The following is a 23,099-nucleotide window of genomic DNA, read 5'->3' as shown; positions in this document are numbered from 1 at the left end:
CACCTATGTTCACTTCCAAACATTTAAGTTCACCCTAGTTGAACACTCTGCTCCTAATAAGCAACTGCTCCCTATTCTTTAGCCTCATTCTATATCCTGTTAACTTATATTTCATTTCTACATGTTTACATATTATAATTAGTTCATATCAGTGAGACCATGCAATATTTGTCTTTATGTGCCTGACTTATTTCACTCAATGTCATGCCCTCAAGGTTTCTTCATCAACCTGTTTTTTTTTTAAGATGGTTTTGTTCACCCACCATACTTTCTGTCCTCGTAAACAAGTGATGGTTCCCTGTATAGTCACATATTTATGTATTCACCACCATCACCACTATCTATATAAGGACATCCACATTTCTTCCACAAAGAGAGAGGAAGAGCCAAAGAAGGTAGAGAGACAAAAGAAAAAACAAAAGAAAGGAAAAAAAAAACATGACAACTAAAAAGCAACAAAAGGAGACAGAATTAAATTAAAGTAGAATAAAAGAGTCAGACAACACCACCAATGTCAAAAGTCCCAGACCACTCCCTTATGTCCCCCTCTATTATAGGCATTTAGCTTTGGTATATTACCTTTGTTACTTTAAAGGAAGCATAATACAGTGTTCCTGCTAACTATAGTCTTTAGTGCATTGACTGTATTTTTTCCCCAATACCACCCTAGTTTTTAACACATTGCAAGGTTGACATTCATTTGTTCTCCCTCATGTAAAAACATATTTGTACATTTTATTACAATAGTTGAGCACTCTAGGTTTCACTGAGTTACACAGTCCCAGCCTTTATCTTTCCTCTTTCCTTCTGGTGTCTCATATGCTCCTAACCTTCCTCTTTCAACCATATTCACAGTCATCTTTGTTCAGTGTACTTAAACTGCTGTGCTACCATCACCCAAAATTGTGTTCCAAACCTCACTCCTGTCTTTTTCTGTCTGTAGTGCTCTCTTTAGTATTTCCTGTAGTGCACGTATCTTGTTCACAAACTCTCATTGTCTGTCTGTCAGAGAATATTTTAAACTCTCCCTCTAGAAGGATGGTTTTGCCAGATATAGGATTCTTGGATGGTGGTTTTTCTCTTTCAGTATCTTAAATATATCACACCACTTCCTCCCTGTCTCCATAGTTTCTATTGAGAAATCCCCCCATAGTTTTATCAAGCTTTCTTTGTATGTGATGGATCGCTTTTCTCTTGCTGCTTTCAGGTTTCTCTCTTTGTCTTTGACATTTGATAATCTGATTATTAAGTGTCTTGGCATAGGCCTATTAAGATCTATTCTGCTGGGGTATGCTGCGCTTCTTGGATCTGTAATTTTATGTCTTTCATAAGAGATGGGACATTTTCATTGATTATTTCCTCTATTATTGCTTCTGCCCCTTTTCCCTTCTTTTCTCCTTCTGGGACACCCATGACACATACACTTCATGTTGTCATTCAATTTCCTAAGACATTGCTCATATTTTTCCATTCTTTTCCCTATCTGTTCTTTTGTGTTTTCTCCTGCCTCCTGAGATTTGCTGTTGTATGTCTCTATTGCATTTTTCATCTAGTGTTGTGCCTTTCATTTCCATAGAGCCTGCCAGTTATTTTTTCAAACTTTCAATTTCTGCCTTATGTTCACCCAGTGTTTTCTTTATAGCCTTTGTCTCCTGTTATATCTTCCCTCAACTTGTTGATTTGGTTTTTTATTTGATTTATCATATTTCTTTGAAAATCTTTAATAGATTGTTTCATTAAAGTGAAACAATATCTCAACTGTATCTTGATTGAGACGTAAGTTTGTTCCTTCAACTGGGCCGTATCTTCATTTTTCCTAGTGTAGACTGTGTAGTTTTCTGTTGTCTAGGCATCTGGTTTCCTTGGTTACCCCAATCAGATTTTCCCAGACCAGAATAGGTTCAGATCTTAGAATGTGGTTATATCCAGGGTGTATCTGAGAAGAATGACAGGCTTTCCTGTGAGGTTTCTAGTTGCTGTGTTTTCCCTAACCTGCCCAGCAGGTGGTGCCTGTCAGCCTGTTGCTCTCTACTGGTGTAAGGAGGTGTGGTCTTTCAGTTTCTGTTTTGGTTGTTTTTCTCCAGGCTCTGGGATCTGGTTCTGAAGGGAAAGATGGGTCCCACCTCCTTACTCTTAGGGAAGATACACCCTCTAGGGAGTTATCATCTGCATTTGAATTGTCTCTCTGACTCTGTTATCTTCACCCCTATCTGGATCTGAGTGCTGCAAACTGAATATGGCTGAGGCTCTCTCCTCTGAGCCCCTCAGGTTGAGAAAGAGAAAAAGGGACAGAAAGCCCCATTTTGGAGCCAGTACATGGCCCGCAGTTTCACTCGTCGGCCACAGGTAATACCTGGTCTTCTGGGCTCCCCATCCCGGGACAGATGAGTCTTCTTGTCCTTTAAAGTCAGTCATCACTAAAAGCTTCTGTCTGCTTGTTGGGGGGTTGTAGCTTGTATTCAACTTGTTAATTATATTCCCAGTTGGAGCTCAGCTGAGCTATATCTGCTTGCTCAGAAGGTGCTGCTCTCTACCACAGCGAGGTTTTGCAGCTCAGCCTTCCATGGGGGGAGGGGCTCTCAGCGTTATTCCACAGCTTTTACTTACAGATTCCATGCTGTGATCTCAGGCATTCCTCCCAATCCAGGTTGGTGTACAATATGTGGACAGTCACAGTTGTCCCCCAGCATTTATTACAAAGTATTTATTAGTTGTTCCAGGGGACTGACTAAATTTCACTCCTCTCTATGCCACCATCTTGCCCCTTCTCCCCAAATATATTTTTGAAGACCGTAAAATTTATCATTGATCTCTACCCTTAAAATAGAAATTATCCTTAAAATTGTAAAATCAGCTGTGTTTACTAAGCAATTATTCTCTGATTCTATGTCTATTAGGTAAATGTATGTAACAATAACTGCTATTCTTAGACTATAAACTTCTAGAGGCAATGGAACAAATTATGGAAATCACAGAGCAAAACAATTAGCAGAGTACTTCCTACAAAAAGCCATTTAATGAATGGTGATGATGAATGAGGAGAGGTGAGGAGAAAAGCATCAGGGAAATGGGGAGGGATAAAAAGAGGAAGAATGCAAACAAGAAGAAATTAAGGGGAAAGAGAGCAAAAGGAAAGCGTAGAGGAAGAAAGGCAGCAATAAAATTTTAAGAAGGAAAAACAAATATAATACCTGATCATTTTCACCTGGATACTTTAAATTTTTGAACTTTTTCCAACAAAATTTATGGAAATAAACACAGCAGCTTTTACTGCACATTAACTGAAAAAAACCCTGGAAAAGAATAAAAGTAAGTTGTTGATATGGGAATATTAATTCATGTAGATACAGAAAATACCACTTTGTCACTTTTTAAATTGTTCTGTAATTAAATGAGTGCTACATGGCATTCATATTCCTTAACAGATCATTGGTAATCAAAGAACTTCAGAAGTCATTTTTACATTAAAGTCAGAAAAACTTGGGCAGGAAAAAGGTAATAATTTTGAACAGCCATATTTTCTGTACAATAAAATATCAAAAACTCAGTAACCTTTGTAGAGGAACATCCTGTCTACCCCTCTTTTGCCTCCATTTTACATTTCTGTTTTCCCCAAGCCACAACTCCACTCCATTATTCCCTCAATCTCCTGTTACCAACTCTCAGACCTCAGATTTGCTGCCTTGGGGATAGATGGCTCCTGAGCTACTGTGTTATCCCAGGGTATAGACTTCTTGTCCTTTCCACTCTGCGCTTCCTGGTAATTTAAGCCCTGCTTCATTTCAAGAGATAGATGCAGACTTCCTGTTGTACATGCTGTTGGGTGATCGGAACCCTGAAGTTTCCCCTGTAAACCTTAAGACCATGTCATCACATCACCTAAACCAAGACTGAGCTTGCCCTGCCTTGAGCTTTCTCCTCCCCATCTACACCAGCTGCTATATACATCATCCCTTGCAACTGGGATTTCAGTTATTTTACAGACATGGTATCAGATTTGCACTCTTAGTCACATCCTCTCATTCAACCTTGTAATTTCCAGTCTTATTCAGAAAGATCCAGAGAGGAACTAGACTTGAGGTACTCTGTTGAATTTCTTCAAATGAAGTATTCCACCCCCAAGGGCCCACAGAAATGATAATTACTTACTAACATGATTCCTAAGGAGTGACAATCTTTCACCTTAGTAAATAAAATGCTACTATTCTCAACCCATTACCTTCTAATATATTATAAAGAAGTTTTTAGATCATTTTCACTGTATTTTTGAAGGGATATTAATTATAATTTAAGAGATATGTGAATGTTACAAAAGCCTTAGCAAAACCAATTCACTTTTTGTATTTATTCACAGAATATAAATAATTCCTGTTCACTTTGAATCTAAGTTTTCAGATGTGGTTAGTCAACTTCTCAACTACATTAATGCTGCAATTAAACTACTCTTTTTAAAGAAAATTTTGATGAAGGGTAATATAATAATTTTCACTTAAGTTTAATTTTATTATATGCTTAAAAATATTTAACTGATAATTATAGTACCTTGTAATTGGTGTTCTTTAAGATGTCAGCTTCACAAGATCGCTCACAATCTAGATAACTGCAAATGGTCTGTCTCGTTATATTACTTTCAGATGTCTTGATAAAATTATCAAGGAGATCCTAGATTTAAGAAATGGGAAGAAGTTTCACGAAGTAGTAATACTAAATTCAGACCACGATACTGCCAATATTTTGCCTTAGGCAATATGTCCATTTCCATATCCCTTTTTGAAGAAACTGTAAATGTTCTTTTAAAAAATAATACTAGAACATATTTCCCTCATTCAAAGTAAACAATATATACACAGACCCTAAATTAGGAATACTGGATTTTTTTTTACTGAATATAAACATAGAAAAGGTGAGAAGTCTATGTTTGAAGCCGTCTCTCTTTACCATTCTAACCCATAATAAAAAAACACCTGACCATTTCCTATCAAGAATTACTTACTCTGCTATCAATACAGAGAGATAACAAATCCCTGAGGTCCTGGAGAATCTTTTCTGGGACTGGCTCCCAGGACACCATGTTGGCAGTGAAACTACTGTAGTGGTGGAATATGCTGCTCATTGTCATAAGAAGCAAAAGTATGGCACAGAAATATGCTTCCAAGTAACAGTCACAACTTAGACTGCATGTTCCATTTTTAAATGCTGATTAAATGTATGTGAAACAAAATTATCAGATCTAAGTTAGGTCCTTAGAGAAGTAGTACTACAAGATTTCAAATACAGCTGCCTAACCCACCCCCCACTTCTGCACTCACCCCTCTCCAAACCATTCTCTACACAGAAGCTCTGACGAAGGGCTGACTACAAGGCTTTGCAGAACCTACTGGGACTGACCCCAGTCATCTCTGATCCATCTCTTCAAATTCATCTCTAGCCTCACACTCACTATAAACATTCACATGGTTTTATATTTTTAGTTTCTCTAATTTAGTTGTTGAGGTCTAAGGGCCTTTCCATATTCCATTCCATTTACCTGGACTGCTCTTTCCCCACTCTTTACAGAGCTAATTCCATTCTCAATATTCTGATTTCAACTGAAATATCAACTCCTCACAGAGGCCTTTCCTAACCACTACACAAACACATGTAAGCATGCACATAAATATAAATAGATATTTAAGTATATATGTAGGTGCGTGTTTGTATGGCTTATGTCTTTGCGTGTGTGTATAAAAATTGTTCTCCATTTTCTCTATCCCAGCCCCTTATTTGTTTTCTTCAGAACCCTAACTATGATATGTGTATTAGTTAGGGTTCTCTAGGAAAACTGAATCAACAAGAGATATCTATGAATAAAAGATTTTATAGAAGTGTCTCGCACAACTGTGGGTATGCATGAGTCCAAATTCCATAGGGCAGGCAGCAAACTGGCAATGCCAATGAAGGTGTTTGATGAACTCCTCAGGCAGCAAACTGGCAACTCCGTTGAAGGTGTCTGATGAACTCCTCAGGAAATGCTTCACTGGCTAGCCAAAGAAAAAGTGAAGGTCCTTTATCTATATCACTTAAAAGTCTTCAACTGATTGGATTAAATCCAGCTGACTGAATTCCCTCACTGTAGAAGACATGCCCTTTGTTGATATAATCAGTCACAGCTGCAGCCAACTGACTGATGATTTAACAAACCAGCCTTCTGGGTTATTAACCAGCTGCAAATGTCCTTGCAGAAATGGTTAGGCCATTCTTTGCTTGACCAGATACCTGGATGCCATCACCTGGCCATGATGACACATGAACCTAACTATCACAGTCCACCTCTTGTCAACTTGGCAGTTATACACATCACCTTAAACCACACTTTATCTCTAAGTAGAGAACAATAACAGACATATATTTCACCTAAAAATACTCTGCTGTCCTATGTATAACAGGAAATGCACTAAATCTCTCCAGAATAGGGTGCAAGTCCTTGGGTGACATTAACTCTCTTAAAATTGATTTCCTTTAACTTAAATACTGCAAAATGAACAATACAGCTTATGTCATATGATAAGGGGATAACATAGACAAGAAAACAAAGATATTTCCTTTACAGACAAATATATTCCTTACAGACAAATATAAACATACTCATAACAAAACAAGGAATCCTCATTTCTGTAACTGGTCACATGGTCGTAGTTCATATTTATCACGACCTTCATCCACTACCCATTCCATGTTCCCTTTACCCTCAGCAAGCACTTCAGTTGGCCATGGTTCTTTGCCTGGTAGGGTGACCCAAACCTTCATTCCTGAAGTTTCTTGGCCGTTGGTAGTTCTGACCAGATTGGGTTGTTGCAGTTTTCCATCGACTTTAATCACAGGGCATGGTAGGACTAACAGACCCCCAGGGGATCTCCCATATTCCAGGAAAAATCCTTACTTCCATTGTGTAGTTGCAGTACTATTTCCCCTTGATAGTCAGGATCAATTACCCCAGCCAGTACAGTAATCCCCTTCGTTGCCTGTTGATTCAGAGGCATAAGAAGCCCAAAGTGGCCAGGTGGCAGTCTTAATGTCCAGTTCAATGGAATTATTGTTATGTTTCCCGGTGGAAACACTCCTTCTTTTAGAACTAAGACTTGTAGACTAGCAGAGCTTAAATTTGCAGGGACAGGAAGCAAAAATTTTCCTAGTGGATCACTAGGAATGATAATGAGTGGTGCCACTTCTGTTTCCACCCCTTTATTCTGGACCCATGAATCCTGGCTATAGGAGAAACAGCACCATAGAGTGGATGCTGATTCAGAGCATACACAGTCTCCTGGAGAACACTGTCCCAGCCCTGCAAGGTATTGTCACCTAGTTGGCACTGTAATTGAGTCTTCAACAGGTCATTCCACCATTCTATCAACCCAGCTGCCTCTGGATGACGGGAAACATGGTAAGACCAGAGGATTCCATGAGCATGTGCCCATTCCCTCACTTCATTTGCTGTGAAGTGGGTTTCTTAGAAGCACTGCTGTGTGGAATACCATGATGGTGGATAAGGCATTCAATAAGTCCATGGATGGTAGTTTTGGCAGAACTGTTGCATGCAGGGAAGGCAAATCCGTATCTGGAGTATGTGTCTATTCCAGTGAGAACAAATTGCTGCCCCTTCCATAATGGAAGTGGTCCAATGTAATCAACCTGCCACCGTGTACCAGGCTGATCACCTTGGGGAATGGTGCCATTATCAGGGACTGAGTGTGGGTCTCTGCTGCTGACAAACTGGGTACTCAGCAGTGGCCGTGGCCAGGTCGGCCTTGGTGAGTGGAAGTCCATGTTGCTGAGCCCATGAATAATCTCCATCCCTACCACCATGACCACTTTGTTCAAGAGCCCAATGGACAATGACAGGAGTGGCTGGAGAAACAGGCTGATTGGTACCCACCAAACAGGTCAACTTATCCACTTGATTATTAAAATGTTCTTCTGCTGAAGACACCCTCTGGTGAGCATTCACATGGGACACAAATATCTTCATGTTTTTTGCCCACTCAGAAAAGTCTATCCACATACCCGTTCCCCAGACTTCCTTGTCACCAATTTTCCAATCATGTTCCTTCCAAATCCCTGACCATACAGCCAAACCATTAGCAACAGCCCATGAATCAGTATACAAACGCACCTCTGGCCAGTTCTCCTTCCAAGCAAAGTGAACAATCAGGTGCACTGCTCAAAGTTCTGCCCAGTGGGAGGATATCCCCTCACCAATGTCCTTCAGGGACATCCCAGAAAGGGACTGCAGTGCTGCAGCTGTCCACTTTTGGGTGGTGCCTGCATATCATGCAGAACCATCTGTAAACCAGGACCAAGTTTTCTCTTTCTCACTCAAGACGCCATAGCTGTGGGCTGGGAAAGAGAAGGTAAGGTGGAAGGAGTGGGGGCCATGGGCATTTGGGCCACTTCCTCATGTAACTTGGCTGTGCCTTCAGGACCTGCTCAAGCTCTATCTCGTATATACCATTTCCATTTCATGATGGAGTACTGCTGTACAAGCTCAACTTTATGGCTTGGCAGGTCAGACAACACCCAGCTCATGATAGGTAACTCAGGTCTCATGGTAACTTGGTGGCCCATGGTTAAGTATTCTGTCTCTACTAAGGCCCAATAGCAGGCTAAAAGCTGTTTCTCAAATTGTTATCTGAGTTGTTATCTGCAGAGGATGGTAATGCTTACCCCAAAATCCTAAAGGCCTGTATTGTGATTCTCCTGTAGGAGCCTGCCAAAGGCTCCAAACAGCATCTCTATTTGCCACTGATACTTCCAGCATCATTGGATCAGCTGGATCATCTGGTCCAAGTGGCAGAGCAGCTTTCACAGTAACCTGGACCTGTCGCAGAGTCTCATCTTGTTCTGGTCCCCACTCAAAACTAGATGCTTTTCTGGCCACTCAATAAATGGGCTGGAGTAGCGGACCCAAATGAGGAATATGTTGTCTCCAAAATCCAAAGAGGCCAACTAAGCGTTGTGCTTTTTGTTCGTAGGAGAGGCCAACGCAATAGCTTCTCCTTCACCTTAGAAGGGATATCTCAACATGCCCCACACCATTGGACACCTAGAAATTTTACTGAGGTGGAAAGCCCCTGTATTTTTGTTGGATTTATCTCCCATCTTCTGACATGCAAATACCTTACCAACAAATCTAGAGTAGTTGCTACTTCTTGCTCACTAGGTCCAATCAACATGATATCATCAATATAACGGACCAGTATGATGTCCTGTAGGAGGAAGAAACAATCAAGACCCCTGCAGACAATATTATGACACAGGGCTAAAGAGTTGGTATACCTCTGAGGTAGCACAGTGAATGTATACTGCTAGCCTTGCCAGCTGAATACAAACTGTTTCTGGTGGTCCTTACTAACAGCTGAGAAAAAAGCATTTGCCAGACAATAGCTGCATACCAGGTACCAGGGGATATACTGATTTCCTCAGCAATGATACCACATCTGGAACAGCAGCCACAATTGGAGCCACCACCTGGTTAAGCTTGTGATAATCCACTGTCATCCTCCAAAACCCATTTTAAGATTCTGTTTCTCAAGAACCATTCCAAGTACCAAGTTGTATTAGTTAGGGTTCTGTAGAAAAACTGAATCAACAAGAGATATCTATGAATACAAGATTTTATAAAAGTGTCTGTCTCATACAACTGTGGGTATGCAAGAGTCCACATTCCACAGGGCATGCAGCAAACTGGGAAGATGTTCGATGAACTTCTCCGGCAGTGAACTGGCAACTCCATTGAAGGTATATGATGAACTCCTCAGGAAATGCTTCACTGGCTAGCCAAAGAAGAAGTGAAACTCCTCTATCCGTCTTGCTTAAAAGTCTTCAACTGATTGTATTAAATCTAGCTGACTGAATTCTCTCATTGTAGAAGACATGCCCTTCGTTGATGGAACTTCTCCGGCAGCAAACTGGCAACTCCATTGAAGGTGTATGATGAACTCCTCAGGAAATGCTTCACTGGCTATCCAAAGAAGAAGTGAAGGTCTTCTATCTGGCTTGCTTAAAAGTCTTCAACTGATTGGATTAAATCCAGCTGACTGAATCCTCTCATTGTAGAAGACATGCCCTTCATTGATGTAATCAGTCGCAGCTGCAGCCAACTGACTGATGATTTAAACCAGCCTGCTGGTTTATTAACCAGCCACAAATGTCTTTGCAGTAACAGTTAGGCCAGCGCTTGCTTGACCAGTTGCCTGGACACCATCACCTGGCCAAGCTGACACATGAACCTAACCATCAAAATATGTAACTATTTTATCAGTTTGTTTACTTTCTTAACTCTTCTCTAAATGCTGAAGGTATTCAAAATCCTAAACTCTATAACTCATATCTTATTACAATCTGATTATTTCATTACACTGCTTAAAACTGATCAGGAGCTTCATATTGCCCTCAAGATAAAGTGTGAGATCCTTAGTTGGCTTATAAATCACTCCGTGATTGGACTACCATTTATCTTTAAAGTAGTATCTTGTGCATTCATGAAACAAGAACAGGATGTTATTTTTTTAAAAAGAAACATCCATAACAAAAAAAGAACACTTGGTAGTTGACAGACAAAATAAGAATTGAAATTTAAAGTGCAATAAAAGTACAAAGAACAGGGTAATCTTAAAAAAGTATTTTTCTATAATCTTTTTCCCCAAATAAACACAATTTGAAAACAAATTTACCATAATTAAAACAAGTGATGCCTCTAAACAATTTGGGCTGATCTATAGGATAAATAAACCTGGTCCTCTTGAAGTTACATTTTGGATATACATTTTAAAAGCTGTCAGTAACTACTGTCATATGTTGAGTTCATTAACCAGCCAGTGTTCATTTTTATCCTTGAGCTTTGATCAGTAAAAGATTTTTTTTCATTTTGAGTTCTACCGCACGGTTATATTTTTAACCAAATGGGTCATACAACTCTAAAAACTGCCATTTACAGAAACAAACATTTTTTTTTTTTTAAATCTGGGAATGTCTAATCTTTCCCTTGTTTTGTTTTTTTTTTTTTATTGAGATTGTTCAGATACCAACAACTATCCAAAGATCCAAAGTGTACAATCAATTGCCCAAGGCACCACCATACAGCTGTGCATCCATCAACACAATTACTTTGTTTTCAATTTTTAGAACATTTTCACTCCTCTAGAAAAGAAACAGAGACAAAAAAAAAGGAAACTCACATCCTCCCACACCCCTAACCACGCCGCCCCCTCCATTATTGATTCATAGTTTTGGCACAGTACATTTGTTAAGGACGATGAAAGAATGTTAAAACACTACTAACTGTAGTATATAGTTTGCAATAGGTATATATTTTTCCCTATATGCCTCTCTATTATTAACCTCTAGTTATAGTGCCATACATTTGTTCTAGTTCTTGAGAGAGATTCCTAATATTTGTATAGTTAATCACGGACATTGTCCACCACAAGATTCATTGTTTTATACATTCCCATCTTTTAACCTCCAACTTTCCTTCTAGTGACATACATGACTCTGAGCTTACCCTTTCCACCACCTTCACACAACTTTTAGCACTGTTAGTTATTCTCATTACATGCTCCATCACCCCTGTCCATTTACAAATATTTAAGTTCACCCTAGTGGAACATTTTGCTGATAATAAGCAACCGCTCCCCATTCTTTAGCCTCATTCTATATCCTGGTAACTTATATTTCATGTCTATGAGTTTACATATTATAATTAGTTCATATCAGTGAGACCATGCAATATTTGCCTTTATGTGTCTGTCTTATTTCACTCAATATAGTGCCCTCAAGGAACTACATCAATCCATTTCTTTTAAGATGGTTTTGTTCAAACACTATACATTCCGTCCTAAGTAAACAATCCTTGGTCCCCCGTATAGTCACATACTTATGTATTGAGCACCATCACCACTCTCTATATAAGGACATTTCTTCCACAAAGACGGAGGAAGAGTCTAAGAAGGCAGAGAGGCAAAAGCAAAAGGCAAGAGAAAGAGAGAAAAACAAACAAAAAAACAAACAAACAAAAAACTTGATAGCTAGAAGGTGACAAAAAGAAAGCTAGCATTAACCTAAAGTAGAATAAAGAGTCAGACAACATCACCAATGCCTGGATTCCCATACCCTTCCCCTATGCCTCACCCCCTATATGCATTTAGCTTTGGTATATTGCTTTTGTTACATTAAAGGAAGAATACAATGTTTCTGTTAATTCTAGTCTCTAGTTTGCATTGATTGTATTTTCCCCCCAATCCCATCCTATTTTTAACACCTTGTAATGTTGACATTCATTTGTTCTACCTCATGTGAAAACGTATTTGTACCTTTCATTGCAATCATTGAGCACACTAGGTTTCCCTGAGTTACACAATCCTAGTCTTTTCTCGTTCGTTGTTTGTTCTGGTGTCCCACATGATCCCAGCCTTCCTCTTTCAACCATATTCACAATCATCTTTGTTCAGTGTACTTACATTGCTGTGCTACTATCTCCCAAAATTGTTTTCCAAACCTCTCACTCCTGTCTTTTCCTTTCTGTTTGCAGTGCTTTTTTAGCATTTCTTGTAGAGCAGGTTTCTTGTTCACAAACTTGGTCATTGTTTGTCAGAGAATATTTTAAGCTTTTCCTCATATCTGAAGGATAGTTTTGCCAGATATAGGATTCTTGGTTGGTGGTTTTTCTCTTTCAGTATCTTAAATATATCACCCCACTTCCTTCTTGCCTCCATGGTTTCTACTGAGAAATCCACATATAGTCTTATCAAGCTTCCTTTGTATGGGATAGATAATTTCTCTCTTGCTGTTTTCAGGATTTTCTCTTTATCTTTGATGTTTGATAATCTGATTATTAAGTGTCTTGGCATAAGCCTATTCAGATCTATTCTGTTTGGGGTACACTGTGCTTCTTGGAGCCGTAATTTTATGTCTTTCATAAGAGAAGGGACATTTTCATTGATTATTTCCTCTATTATTGCTCCTGCCCCTTTTCCCTTCTCTTCTCCTTCTGGGACACCCATGACATCTACATTCCTGCGTTTCATGTCGTTATTCAATTCCCGAGATGTTGCTCATATTTTTCCATTCTTTTCTCTACCTGTTCTTTTGTGTGTAGGCTTTCAGGTGCCTTGTTCTCCAGTTCCTGAGTGTTTTCTTCTGCCTCTTGAGATCTGCTGTTTTATGTTTCCAGCGTGTCTTTCATCTCTTGTGTTGTGCCTTTCATTTCCATAGATTCCGCCAGTGGTTTTTGGAACTTTCAATTTCTACCTTATGTACATCCTGTGTTTTCTTTATACAGTTCAGCTCTTTTGCCATATCTTCCCTAAACTTTTTGAATTGACTTATTATTTGTTTCAATTACTGCATCACAGTTGAAGTGCAAGTTTGTTCCCCTGACCGGGCCATAACCTCATTTTTCTGGGTGTAGGGTGTAGTTTTCTGTTGTCTAGGCATGGTTTCCTTGGTTACCCCAATCAGGCCTCCCCAGACCAGAATGGGCAAAGGTATCAGAAGGAAGAAATATTCAGTATCCGGTTTCCCTGAGGTTGTGTCTTAGAAAATTGGTTCCTGTGATGCCTCAGGTCACTGTGCTTTTCTGCCCAGCAGGTGGTGCCTGATAGCCTATAATTCTTGACTGGTGTAAGGAGGTGTGGCTCTTTTCCCCAAGTTCTGAATGAAAGGCAGTAGTAGAGCTGGGCCCCACCCCTTTCCTCTTAGAGAAGATAGACCCCCTAGGGGGAGGTCATTAGCATTTCAATGGTCTCTCTTTGCCTGTGCTACACCCTTCTATCTGGGCACAGAACTGGGAACTGAAAATGGGTGAGGCTTTCTCCACTGAGTCGAAAAAGGAACAGAGCTAGTCTGAGGTGACCCTCTGGCTCTCCAAGGTCAGTCATCACCCAAAGCCTCTGTCTACTCGTTGGGGATTCTTACCTTGTAGTGGGCAGTTCACACTCGCTAATTAAAACCCCAGTTGGAGCTCAGCTGAGCTATATTTCCTTGCTGGGAGAAAGCTTCTCTCTGGCACCATGAGACTTTGTAGCTCAGGCTTTGGGGGAGGGGTCTCCTGATTTGGATCCGCAGTTTTTACTTACAGATTTTATGTTGTTATCTCGGGCATTACTCCCAATTCAGGTTGGTGTATGACGAGTGGACGGTCACATTTGTCCCCCTGCAATTATTTCAGGTTATTTACTAGTTGTTTCTATTTTTTTCAGTTGTTCTGGGGGACTACTTAACTTCCACTCCTCTCTATGCCACCATCTTCAATCCCCCCAAACATTTCTTTTTAATCCAAGCCAACATGTATGTAAATTATGTACTTAGAGTTTTTCTGATCTCTTTTTATTGGTTAGAATGGATTATGAAATGTCCACTTTGCTTTGGGAAGAGCTCAAGGAAGGAAAGAATTCTCTCCTTTGAACCTCAAACTGGAGGAAACCCAGGGAATTGTTCATATTAACAAGTAATTTGCATTCCTGCAAAATCTGAGAAAGCTCTGTAGCCAGACCATTTCCTATAGCCCCATTCTCTCTCACTTCTTTAGAAAGAGCACATCCCTTAATTCTTCCTTGATACGGAAAACTGGCACACTATATAGGTCTATGTAAACATATATTACAGTAATATTTAGAGAATCTTAAGTCATACAGAAATGACTGTTCTTTCAGAGTCTAGTTATGATATGTCATATATCTTCTGTATAGTTTCCTGGATCTATTTGTAATGTTTATAGCTAATAGTTCAGTTCTGTAGTTGTTGACAGATAAATAGTTGAAATGAGTGCCATCCTTGAAAAAAATATCCTCTAACACATGAAAATAATAAGTGATAGACCTCTGAAAGAGTTTAAAACAGTGTGACTATGTTAATTATTCAGTATTGTTTGTAACCACCAAAAGAGCTCTTTTAGCTTTTTGGCAAAAAAAGAAGGCTCTTAGATTTAGAATAAATGAGTTTAACAGTAGAGCTGACCTCATTATTTGTCAAGTAACATTTTGAAACTTTGAAAGTATCCATTCGATTACTTAGACCAGTATTGGAGAGATTTATGCGGGATTGTGGTGATTTTGTTTAGAAGTGAAATACGTAGTAGTTTATTTAGCCTAAAACAATTAAATAGAAGAGTAAGGCACCGTGAGTAGTAAAAACCATCTTGAAAAAGGAGAATGAACTTAGAAGACTCACATTTCCTAATTTTAAAACTTATTACAAAGCCACAGTAATCAAAACAGTACAGTACTGGCACAAGGACATACAGACCAACGAAAATGAAAAGAGAGTTCATACATAAACTCTCACGTTTATGGCCAATTGGCATTTGATAAGTGTACCAAGTTTTCTCAATTGGGGAAGACGGTCTCTTCAACAAATGTTTCCAGGAGAACTGGATAATCTATATGCAAAAGAATGAAGGTGGACCTTACCTCATGCAAAATTCAAAAATTAACTCAAAAATGGATCAAACACTTAAATATAAGAACGCAAACTACTTAACTCCTAGAAGAAAAATCAGGGAAAGATCTTCAGGATCTTTTGTTAGGCAACTTTACATGAAAAGCATGAACAACAGCAACAAAAAAATGGATATATGGGACTACATCAAAATTAAAAACTTCCATTCATCAAAGCACTTCATAATGAAAATAAAGCAAGTACAGAATGGAAGAAAATATTTGGAAACCACATAAGGGCTTACTATACAGAATAGTAAATCCATTAAAGGTTTACTATCGAGAATATAAAAAGAAATCCTACAACTCAACATCAAAAAGACAGACAATCCGATTTTTAAATGGGCAAAAGAATTGAATAGACATTTCTCCAATGAAGATATACAAATGTCCAATAAGAACATGAAAAGATGTTCAACATCATTAGCAATTAGAAAAACATAAATCCAAACCATAGTGAGATATTACTTCACACCCACTTGAATCGCTACTATTATAAAAATGGAAAATAAGTGTTGGAGAGGATGTGGAGAAATAGGAACACTTGTCCATTGTTGGCTAGAATGTAAAATTGTAAAGCCACTTTGGAAAACAGTTTTGCAGTTCCTCAGAAAGCTAAGTATAGAACTACCATATGACCCAGTAATCCCTCTTCTATGAATATATTCAAAAGAATTGAAAGCACAGACTCAAACAGGTATTTGCACACCGGTGTTCATAGCAGCATTATTCACAATTGCCACAAGATGAAAGCAACCCAGGTGTCTGTCAACCGACGAATGGATAAACAAGATGTAGGATATATATACAATGGAATACTAAAAGGGGAGTTACTGTTCAATCGGTACAGAGTTTCTATTTGGGGTGATGGAAGAATTTCAGTAATAGATGGTGGTGACGGTAGCAGAACATTGTGAATTTAGTTAACACCACTGAAATGTATATTTGAATGTGATTAAAAGGGGAAATTTTAGGTTGCATTCATATTACTAGAAAAAAATTTTAAACCAACATAGGACTGTACAACATAGGTAACCCTTATGTGAACTAAGGACTATAGTTAATAATATTGTTCCATCAATTGTAACAAAATTACCACACTAACGCAAAGAATTAATAATAGGGAAAACTGCATGTGTGAGGAGGGGTATATAACTCTGTATATTCTGCATTATTTTTCTATAAACTTAAACTTCTCTATTTAAAAAAGAAACAGGAAAATTACTTTCAACTTGTAATTCTATGCCCAGTCAAGATATGAATATAGTGTACAAAGGAAATATTTTTTTCATACTTGACAGGTCTCAAAATGTTTACTTCCAAAGCATGCACCCTTTTATAGGAAGTCACTGGAATGGGTTTCACCACCAAACAAGGGAGTAAACCAAGAAGACAACTCAAGATTCAAGAAACATGGGATTATACACAGGAGGGAAGTGAAGGAAACTCCCCAGATGAGAGTGAAGGGAATTTAATAAAATTTAACTATTGGTAGGATGGAGGAAGGGAAGTGTGTGAAGGGATCATATATGAGAGCTACACTTTTGTTTTGTTTTCCATAATAGAAACTCACAAGATAATACCTCAAGAGGAGACATTTTTAAAAGGTACTTTATATATATATCAAAAGAAAATGCCTAGCCATCTGCTGGACAGAAAAGCACAGTGGCTAGAGGCCTCACAGGGCATATCAATAGTCTAAGACCTTATACTACTGCCTCCTTCTGGGCCCTGACCCTGTACTGATCTGGGAAAACCTGACTGGGGTAACCAAGGAAACCAGAAGCCTAGACAACAGAAAACTACAACCTACACTAAGAAAAACGAAGTTATGGCCCAAAGGAACACACTTACAATTCAACTGAGATACAGGAATTGAAACAACTAATGCTAAATCAATTCAAAAAGATTAGGAAAGATATGGCAAAAGAGATGAAGTGTATAATGAAAACACTGGGCATACAGCAGGTAGAAATCGAAAGTTCGAAAAAACTGGCAGAATCTATGGTAATGAAAGGTGCAACACAAGAGATGAAAGACACAATGGAGATAAACAACAGCAGATCTCAAGAGGCGAACAAAACACTCAGGAACTGGAGAGCAAGACACCTGAAAGCCTACAAACAAAAGAACAGATAGAGAAAAGAATGGAAAAATATGAGCAACATCTCAGGAATTGAATAACAACATGAAACGCAGGAATGTAGATGTCATGGGTGTCCCAGAAGGAGAAGAGAAGGGAAAAGGGGCAGAAGCAATAATAGAGGAAATAATCAATGAAAACGTCCCTTCTCTTATGAAAGACATAAAATTACAGATCCAAGAAGCGCAGCATACCCCAAACAGAAGAGATCTGAATAGGCCTACACCAAGACACTTAATAATCAGATTATCAAACATCAAAGATGAAGAGAGAATCTTGAAAGCAGCAAGAGAAAAGCAATCCATCACATCCAAAGGAAGCTTGATAAGACTATGTGTGGATTTCTCAGTAGAAACCATGGAGGCAAGAAGGAAGTGGGGTGATATATTTAAGATACTGAAAGAGAAAAACCAATAACCAAGAAAACTATATCTGGCAAAACTGTCCTTCAAATGCCAGGGAGAGCTTAAAATATTCTCTGACAAACAGACAATGAGAGAGTTTGTGAACAAGATACCTGCTCTACAGGAAACACTAAAGGAACCACTGCAGACATAAAGGAAGAGACAGGAGTGAGAGGTTTGGAACACTATTTTGGCAGAGAGTAGCACAGCAATGTAAGTACACTGGACAAAGATGACTGTGAGTATGGTTGAAAGAGGAAGGTTAGGAGCATGTGGGATACCATAAAGAAAGAGGAAAGATAAAGACTGGGACTGTATAACTCAGTGAACCCTAGGGTGCTCAACAATTATGATAAAAGGCACAAATATGTTTTTACATCAGGGAGAACAAATGAATGTCAACATTGCAAGGTGTTAAAATAGGGGGGATTGGGAGAAAAATATAGTCAATGCAAACTAGAAACTATAATTAACAGAAACATTGTATTATACTTCCTTTAATGTAACAAAGGCAATATACAAAGCTAAATGCATATGGGGGGAACATAGGGGAGGTGTGTGGGAGTCGTGATATTGGTGATGTTGTCTCATTCTTTATTCTACTTTAGTTTAATGCTATCTTTCCTTTCGTTGCTTTCTGGCTGCCATTTTGGTTTTTTTTTTTTTTTCTCTTTCGTTTTTTAGTTTTGTCTCTCTACCTTCTTTTGACTCTTCCTTCTTCTTTGTGGAAGAAATGGAGATGCCCTTAGATAGATAGTAGTGATGGTGGTGAATACATAAATATGTGACTATACAGGGAACCATCAATTGTTTACTTAGGATGGAATGTATAGTGTGTGAACAAAACCGTCTTAAAAAACATGGGCTGATGAAAAAAACTTGGGGGCACTATATTGAGTGAAATAAGACATACACATATGGACAAATATTGCAGGGTCTCACTGATATGAACTAGTTATAATATGTAAACTCATAGACATGAAATATAAGTTACCAGGATATAGAATAGGGTTAAAGAATGGGAGTGGTGGCTTATCATGAGCAGAATGTTCAACTAGGGTGAACTTAAATGTTTGGAAGTAGACAGAGGTGATGGTAGCACATTGTAAGAATGACTAACAGTGCTGAATGGTCTGTGAATGTGGTGAAAAGAGTGAGCTCAGCGTCACGTATGTCACCAGAAGGAAAGATGGAGGTTAAAAGATGGGAATGTATAAAACAGTGAATCTTGTGGTGGACAATGTCCATGATTAACTGTACAGATATTAGAAATCTCTCTCATGAACTAGAGCAAATGTATGACACTATAACTAGAAGTTAATAATAGAGGGGCATATTGGAAAAAAAATATACCTATTGCAAACTATATACTACAGTTAGTAGTATTTTAACATTCTTTCATCAACAGTAACAAATGTACTACACCAATACTATGAATCAATAATGGAGGGGGGTGGTTAGGGGTATGGGAGGATTTGAGTTTCCTTTTTTTGTCTTCATTTCTTTTCTAGAGTAATGAAAATGTTCTAAAAATTGAAAAAAAAATTAATTGTGGTGATGGATGCACAGCTGTATGATGGTACCATGCGCAACTGATTGTATACTTTGGACCTTTGGATAACTGCATGGTTTGTGAACAATCTGAATTAAAAAAAAAAAAACTTAAAAAAAAAATGAGCTAATAAATTTGCATTGTTTAATACACACAAAAAGAAAAAGAAAGTAAATGCCTAAAGAGTTGGAAGAAATTGCCAGTAGGGAGCAGGAATTGCAATGAGGGAGGATAGATCAGAGACATTTAATTTTTGTTTTGTCTTTACATTATTTGACTTTTTAAACTATATCCATGTATAAAATAAAAATAATTTGCATAAGATAAAAATTCACTAAAAAAGTTTTTATAATAAAGAGAAAGATTTAAAAAGGAAGAGGAAAAAGAATAAAATGACCATGACCAAGTAGATAGGTACTGCTTTAAGTACGGATAGAACTTCAATATTAAAAAATGTATAAAAATATTACTTAATTAAGTCAAAGCAAAAAGTCACATGATTATCTTGACAAATATACCAAAAAAGGAAATTTCCTGCTTACTCTATTGGTTACTGAGAGACATATACTAAAATATTCCACTGTGATAGCTGATTTACCTCAGTTTTTTGCTCATATATTTTGAGACTATATTATTAGGTATATACAAATTTTTGAATTGTTATAGCTTCCAAACAATAAATTATTGTTTGTAGATAATATGCTCTTTACTAAAAATTAGCCAAGAATATCAATCAAAAGTGAATTTTCTCTAAATAAGAGAATAAACTATATAATTAAAAATAATAAATAAATAAATAAGCAAACAATTAAATGCCATCCCTTTAGCCCCATATAAACAGGCTACAAAATACAATGTCTAAAGGAACCATTCAAGCCATACACACCCACACCCATATATTTACTTCGTTAGCTAATACAAGTATATAATAAGAAGCCTAAAAATATGTGAATTTAGTATGAGGAAAACGGAATAACTTTTCTAGAAATCATGATATGTATTCTCATAAATGGAAAGACTCAATATTTTCACACTATGTCAATTTCTCCCCAATATTGATTTATTAATTTACAACAATTCCAAGTGAAAATCTCAGAGCAGTTTTCAGAAAAGTTTAATAATGATCCTGAATTTCATTGAGAAAAATAAATGGACATAAAGTATCCAAAAATTTCTAATGAAGAATATAAAAGGGGTGTGTGGTAGGAAAAAAATAAATAGGAAGACGTCAAACTGCCAATATTAAAACATATTACAAAGCAAAGCAATTAAAACAAAATGAAAATATCACAATAATGGACTGACAGATAAATGGAATGAAATAAAATACCCAGAAACACTTAAAACCCCATACAACTATTTAGCTGACTTCAAGATGTGGAAAGCCTTTCTAACATCAAAGTTGGAAAGCATACAGGAAGAGAATGACAGATTGAAACTATGATAAAAATTAAACATCTGTGTTCTGCAAAAATCAAAATAAAACAAAAACAAGCCAACAACAATGACTAACATTTAATTACTTAAAAAGAAGATAAAGTAGGGAAACTACTGTAAAACTTGACATATATTGGATTAATGTCAATATAAAAAGCTGATAATCATAAGAAAAATATGAAAACATGAATTTAAAAATGTGCAAAGGAAAAAAAAAATGTGCAAAGGGCTCAAGTAGGCAATTCACAGAAGTACAACTGTCTGTTAAATAGCTGAACAAATATACATTAAAGTTTTGAAAATACCAAATAGCTTATCAGATGAGTAAAAAGTACCCTAAAGGTAAAGAATACTCAAAAGGGGTAAGGAAATGATTCATACTCTATCTTAATAACATAGACAGGGATAAACTTTCTGAAGGAAATATGAACACATACATCAATAACTTTACAAGTGTGTGACACTTGCTTCACAATTCCATCTCTATAAATTTATCCTAAGGAAATGATCTGAAAAATACGCAAAGATAACCTTATATAATACTGAAAAACTGGAATATTTAGGATAAACTAAAAGTGCAATAAAGCAGAGAACTGGTTAAGCAAATTAAAGCACAGTTAGATGACAGACTATAAAAAAAATCATACTGCATATTAATTTTATTCCTGGGAATATCACCATATTATATAATTCCAGACTACAAATCACTGCATATACCATCATATCAATTTAGTAAAAATAAAGGCTATCAATATTTATATGTCTGTATGCACGTGTGTGCACGTGTCTGGAAAGATGTAAATGAAAATGTCATGCTTTTTTTCGTTAATAGAAAGATGGATGATGTTGCTTTTATCTTAAGGCAATTTTACATTTTCCAAGTTTTCTGAACATTTATTACTTTTGTAATTTAAATCAACAACAAAAACTATGGTAAATACAATTAGAAAAAAGTTAACTATTATGTTTGGCTCTAACCATGTGAAGTACTAGACTAGAACTGCTATCAACCTTCTTGTTATTTGGAAATGCTCATATAGCTCTCTCACTTCTCTCTACTTGTTGAATCACACTCACATTCTGCACTGTGTAATGGAATCAAGGTTGTATCTTACATAAAAACTAATTTCTAATAAAAGAATTTGTTATAAAATATGACATAGTTGGTATAAACTATAGCTTTACCAAAAATGATTAATCACAGATGGAAAGCATTGGAAATATGTTATTTTTAAATAATTTCTTACTTTAAAAGTTGTAGGTAACTCTTCATCTTCTGCAGGATCTATATCAAACCAATGATCATTTGTATCTTCTATTTCCTGTAAGCTTTTATGAAATTCTAGCAGTCCTCCATTATATCTGCAAGACATTTTAAAAAAAGGTTCATTTGAATGGGACTCTGAAACTGGATAATTCACCAATAAAACAACCCATTGAACAGGGCAGCTATACTGTTCAAGCTTAAGCTACCACATAATGTTTTGCTTCCCCTTCCACTTTCATTTCATCCCAGTATATAACAGAATGAGAGCCCTAGTATTTATATTTCTATAGCATGTCAGAGGTTATCATTACCCAACTTACTACAAAAAATGGGTTATTTAGCCACATAAGTGATGTGTTTAGGGATCCATGGTTGGACCCAGCAATTATCCTTCATGGGATCACACAAGCAAACTTTGCCTAATTCATCTTAAACAAACATATTTTCTTCATGTAGACTTTTGATTCCCAGAAACAGACTGGAGTTACACTATATACTTTGTTTACTGCATTTCCTTCTAAGCTGTTTACCAACATTTCATAATTATTTGTATGACTGATTATTTGATTAAGATCTATGTCCTTCACTTTGTCAGTTACATGAGGAAAAGAACTGTCTATTTTGTGAACCATTGTATCCAAAACACCTAGCACAGTGTCCGGAATATAACAGATGCTTAGCAAATAAAATGAATGAATGATGCTGAAAAATGACTAAGTATCCCCATAAAGAAAGTGAACAGTCAATATAGGTTCCCCTGTCCAATTTCACTTTCTTAAAATATGTCATATCTAATACTCCCCAATCTCAGCTTCTGAACCTTTTT

The 23,099-nt window shown here is 37.2% G+C and overlaps 1 protein-coding gene across 8 annotated transcripts in view; it reads right to left on the bottom strand.

Moving 5' to 3' along the window:
* The window catches only part of DZIP3 (DAZ interacting zinc finger protein 3), a 138,116-nt gene that overhangs the window by 75,742 nt on the left and 39,275 nt on the right, over positions 1 to 23,099 (bottom strand). For 7 of the 8 annotated variants that reach the window (XM_037835179.1, XM_037835173.1, XM_037835185.1 and 4 more), the window contains 3 exons: positions 22,254 to 22,368; positions 4,543 to 4,662; positions 3,192 to 3,293 (listed from right to left, as the gene is read on the bottom strand). In XM_037835179.1, coding sequence (XP_037691107.1) covers positions 3,192 to 3,293; positions 4,543 to 4,662; positions 22,254 to 22,368 — 337 coding nt within the window. The remainder of the gene's footprint in view (positions 1 to 3,191; positions 3,294 to 4,542; positions 4,663 to 22,253; positions 22,369 to 23,099) is intronic. The other variant, XM_037835182.1, reaches the window with a different exon arrangement.

This window comes from Choloepus didactylus, chromosome 1 (assembly GCF_015220235.1).
Source record: "Choloepus didactylus isolate mChoDid1 chromosome 1, mChoDid1.pri, whole genome shotgun sequence".
Lineage (NCBI taxonomy): Eukaryota > Metazoa > Chordata > Mammalia > Pilosa > Megalonychidae > Choloepus > Choloepus didactylus.
The sequence above is the reverse complement of the archived record's forward strand: the minus strand, read 5'-3'. Positions and strand labels throughout refer to the sequence as shown.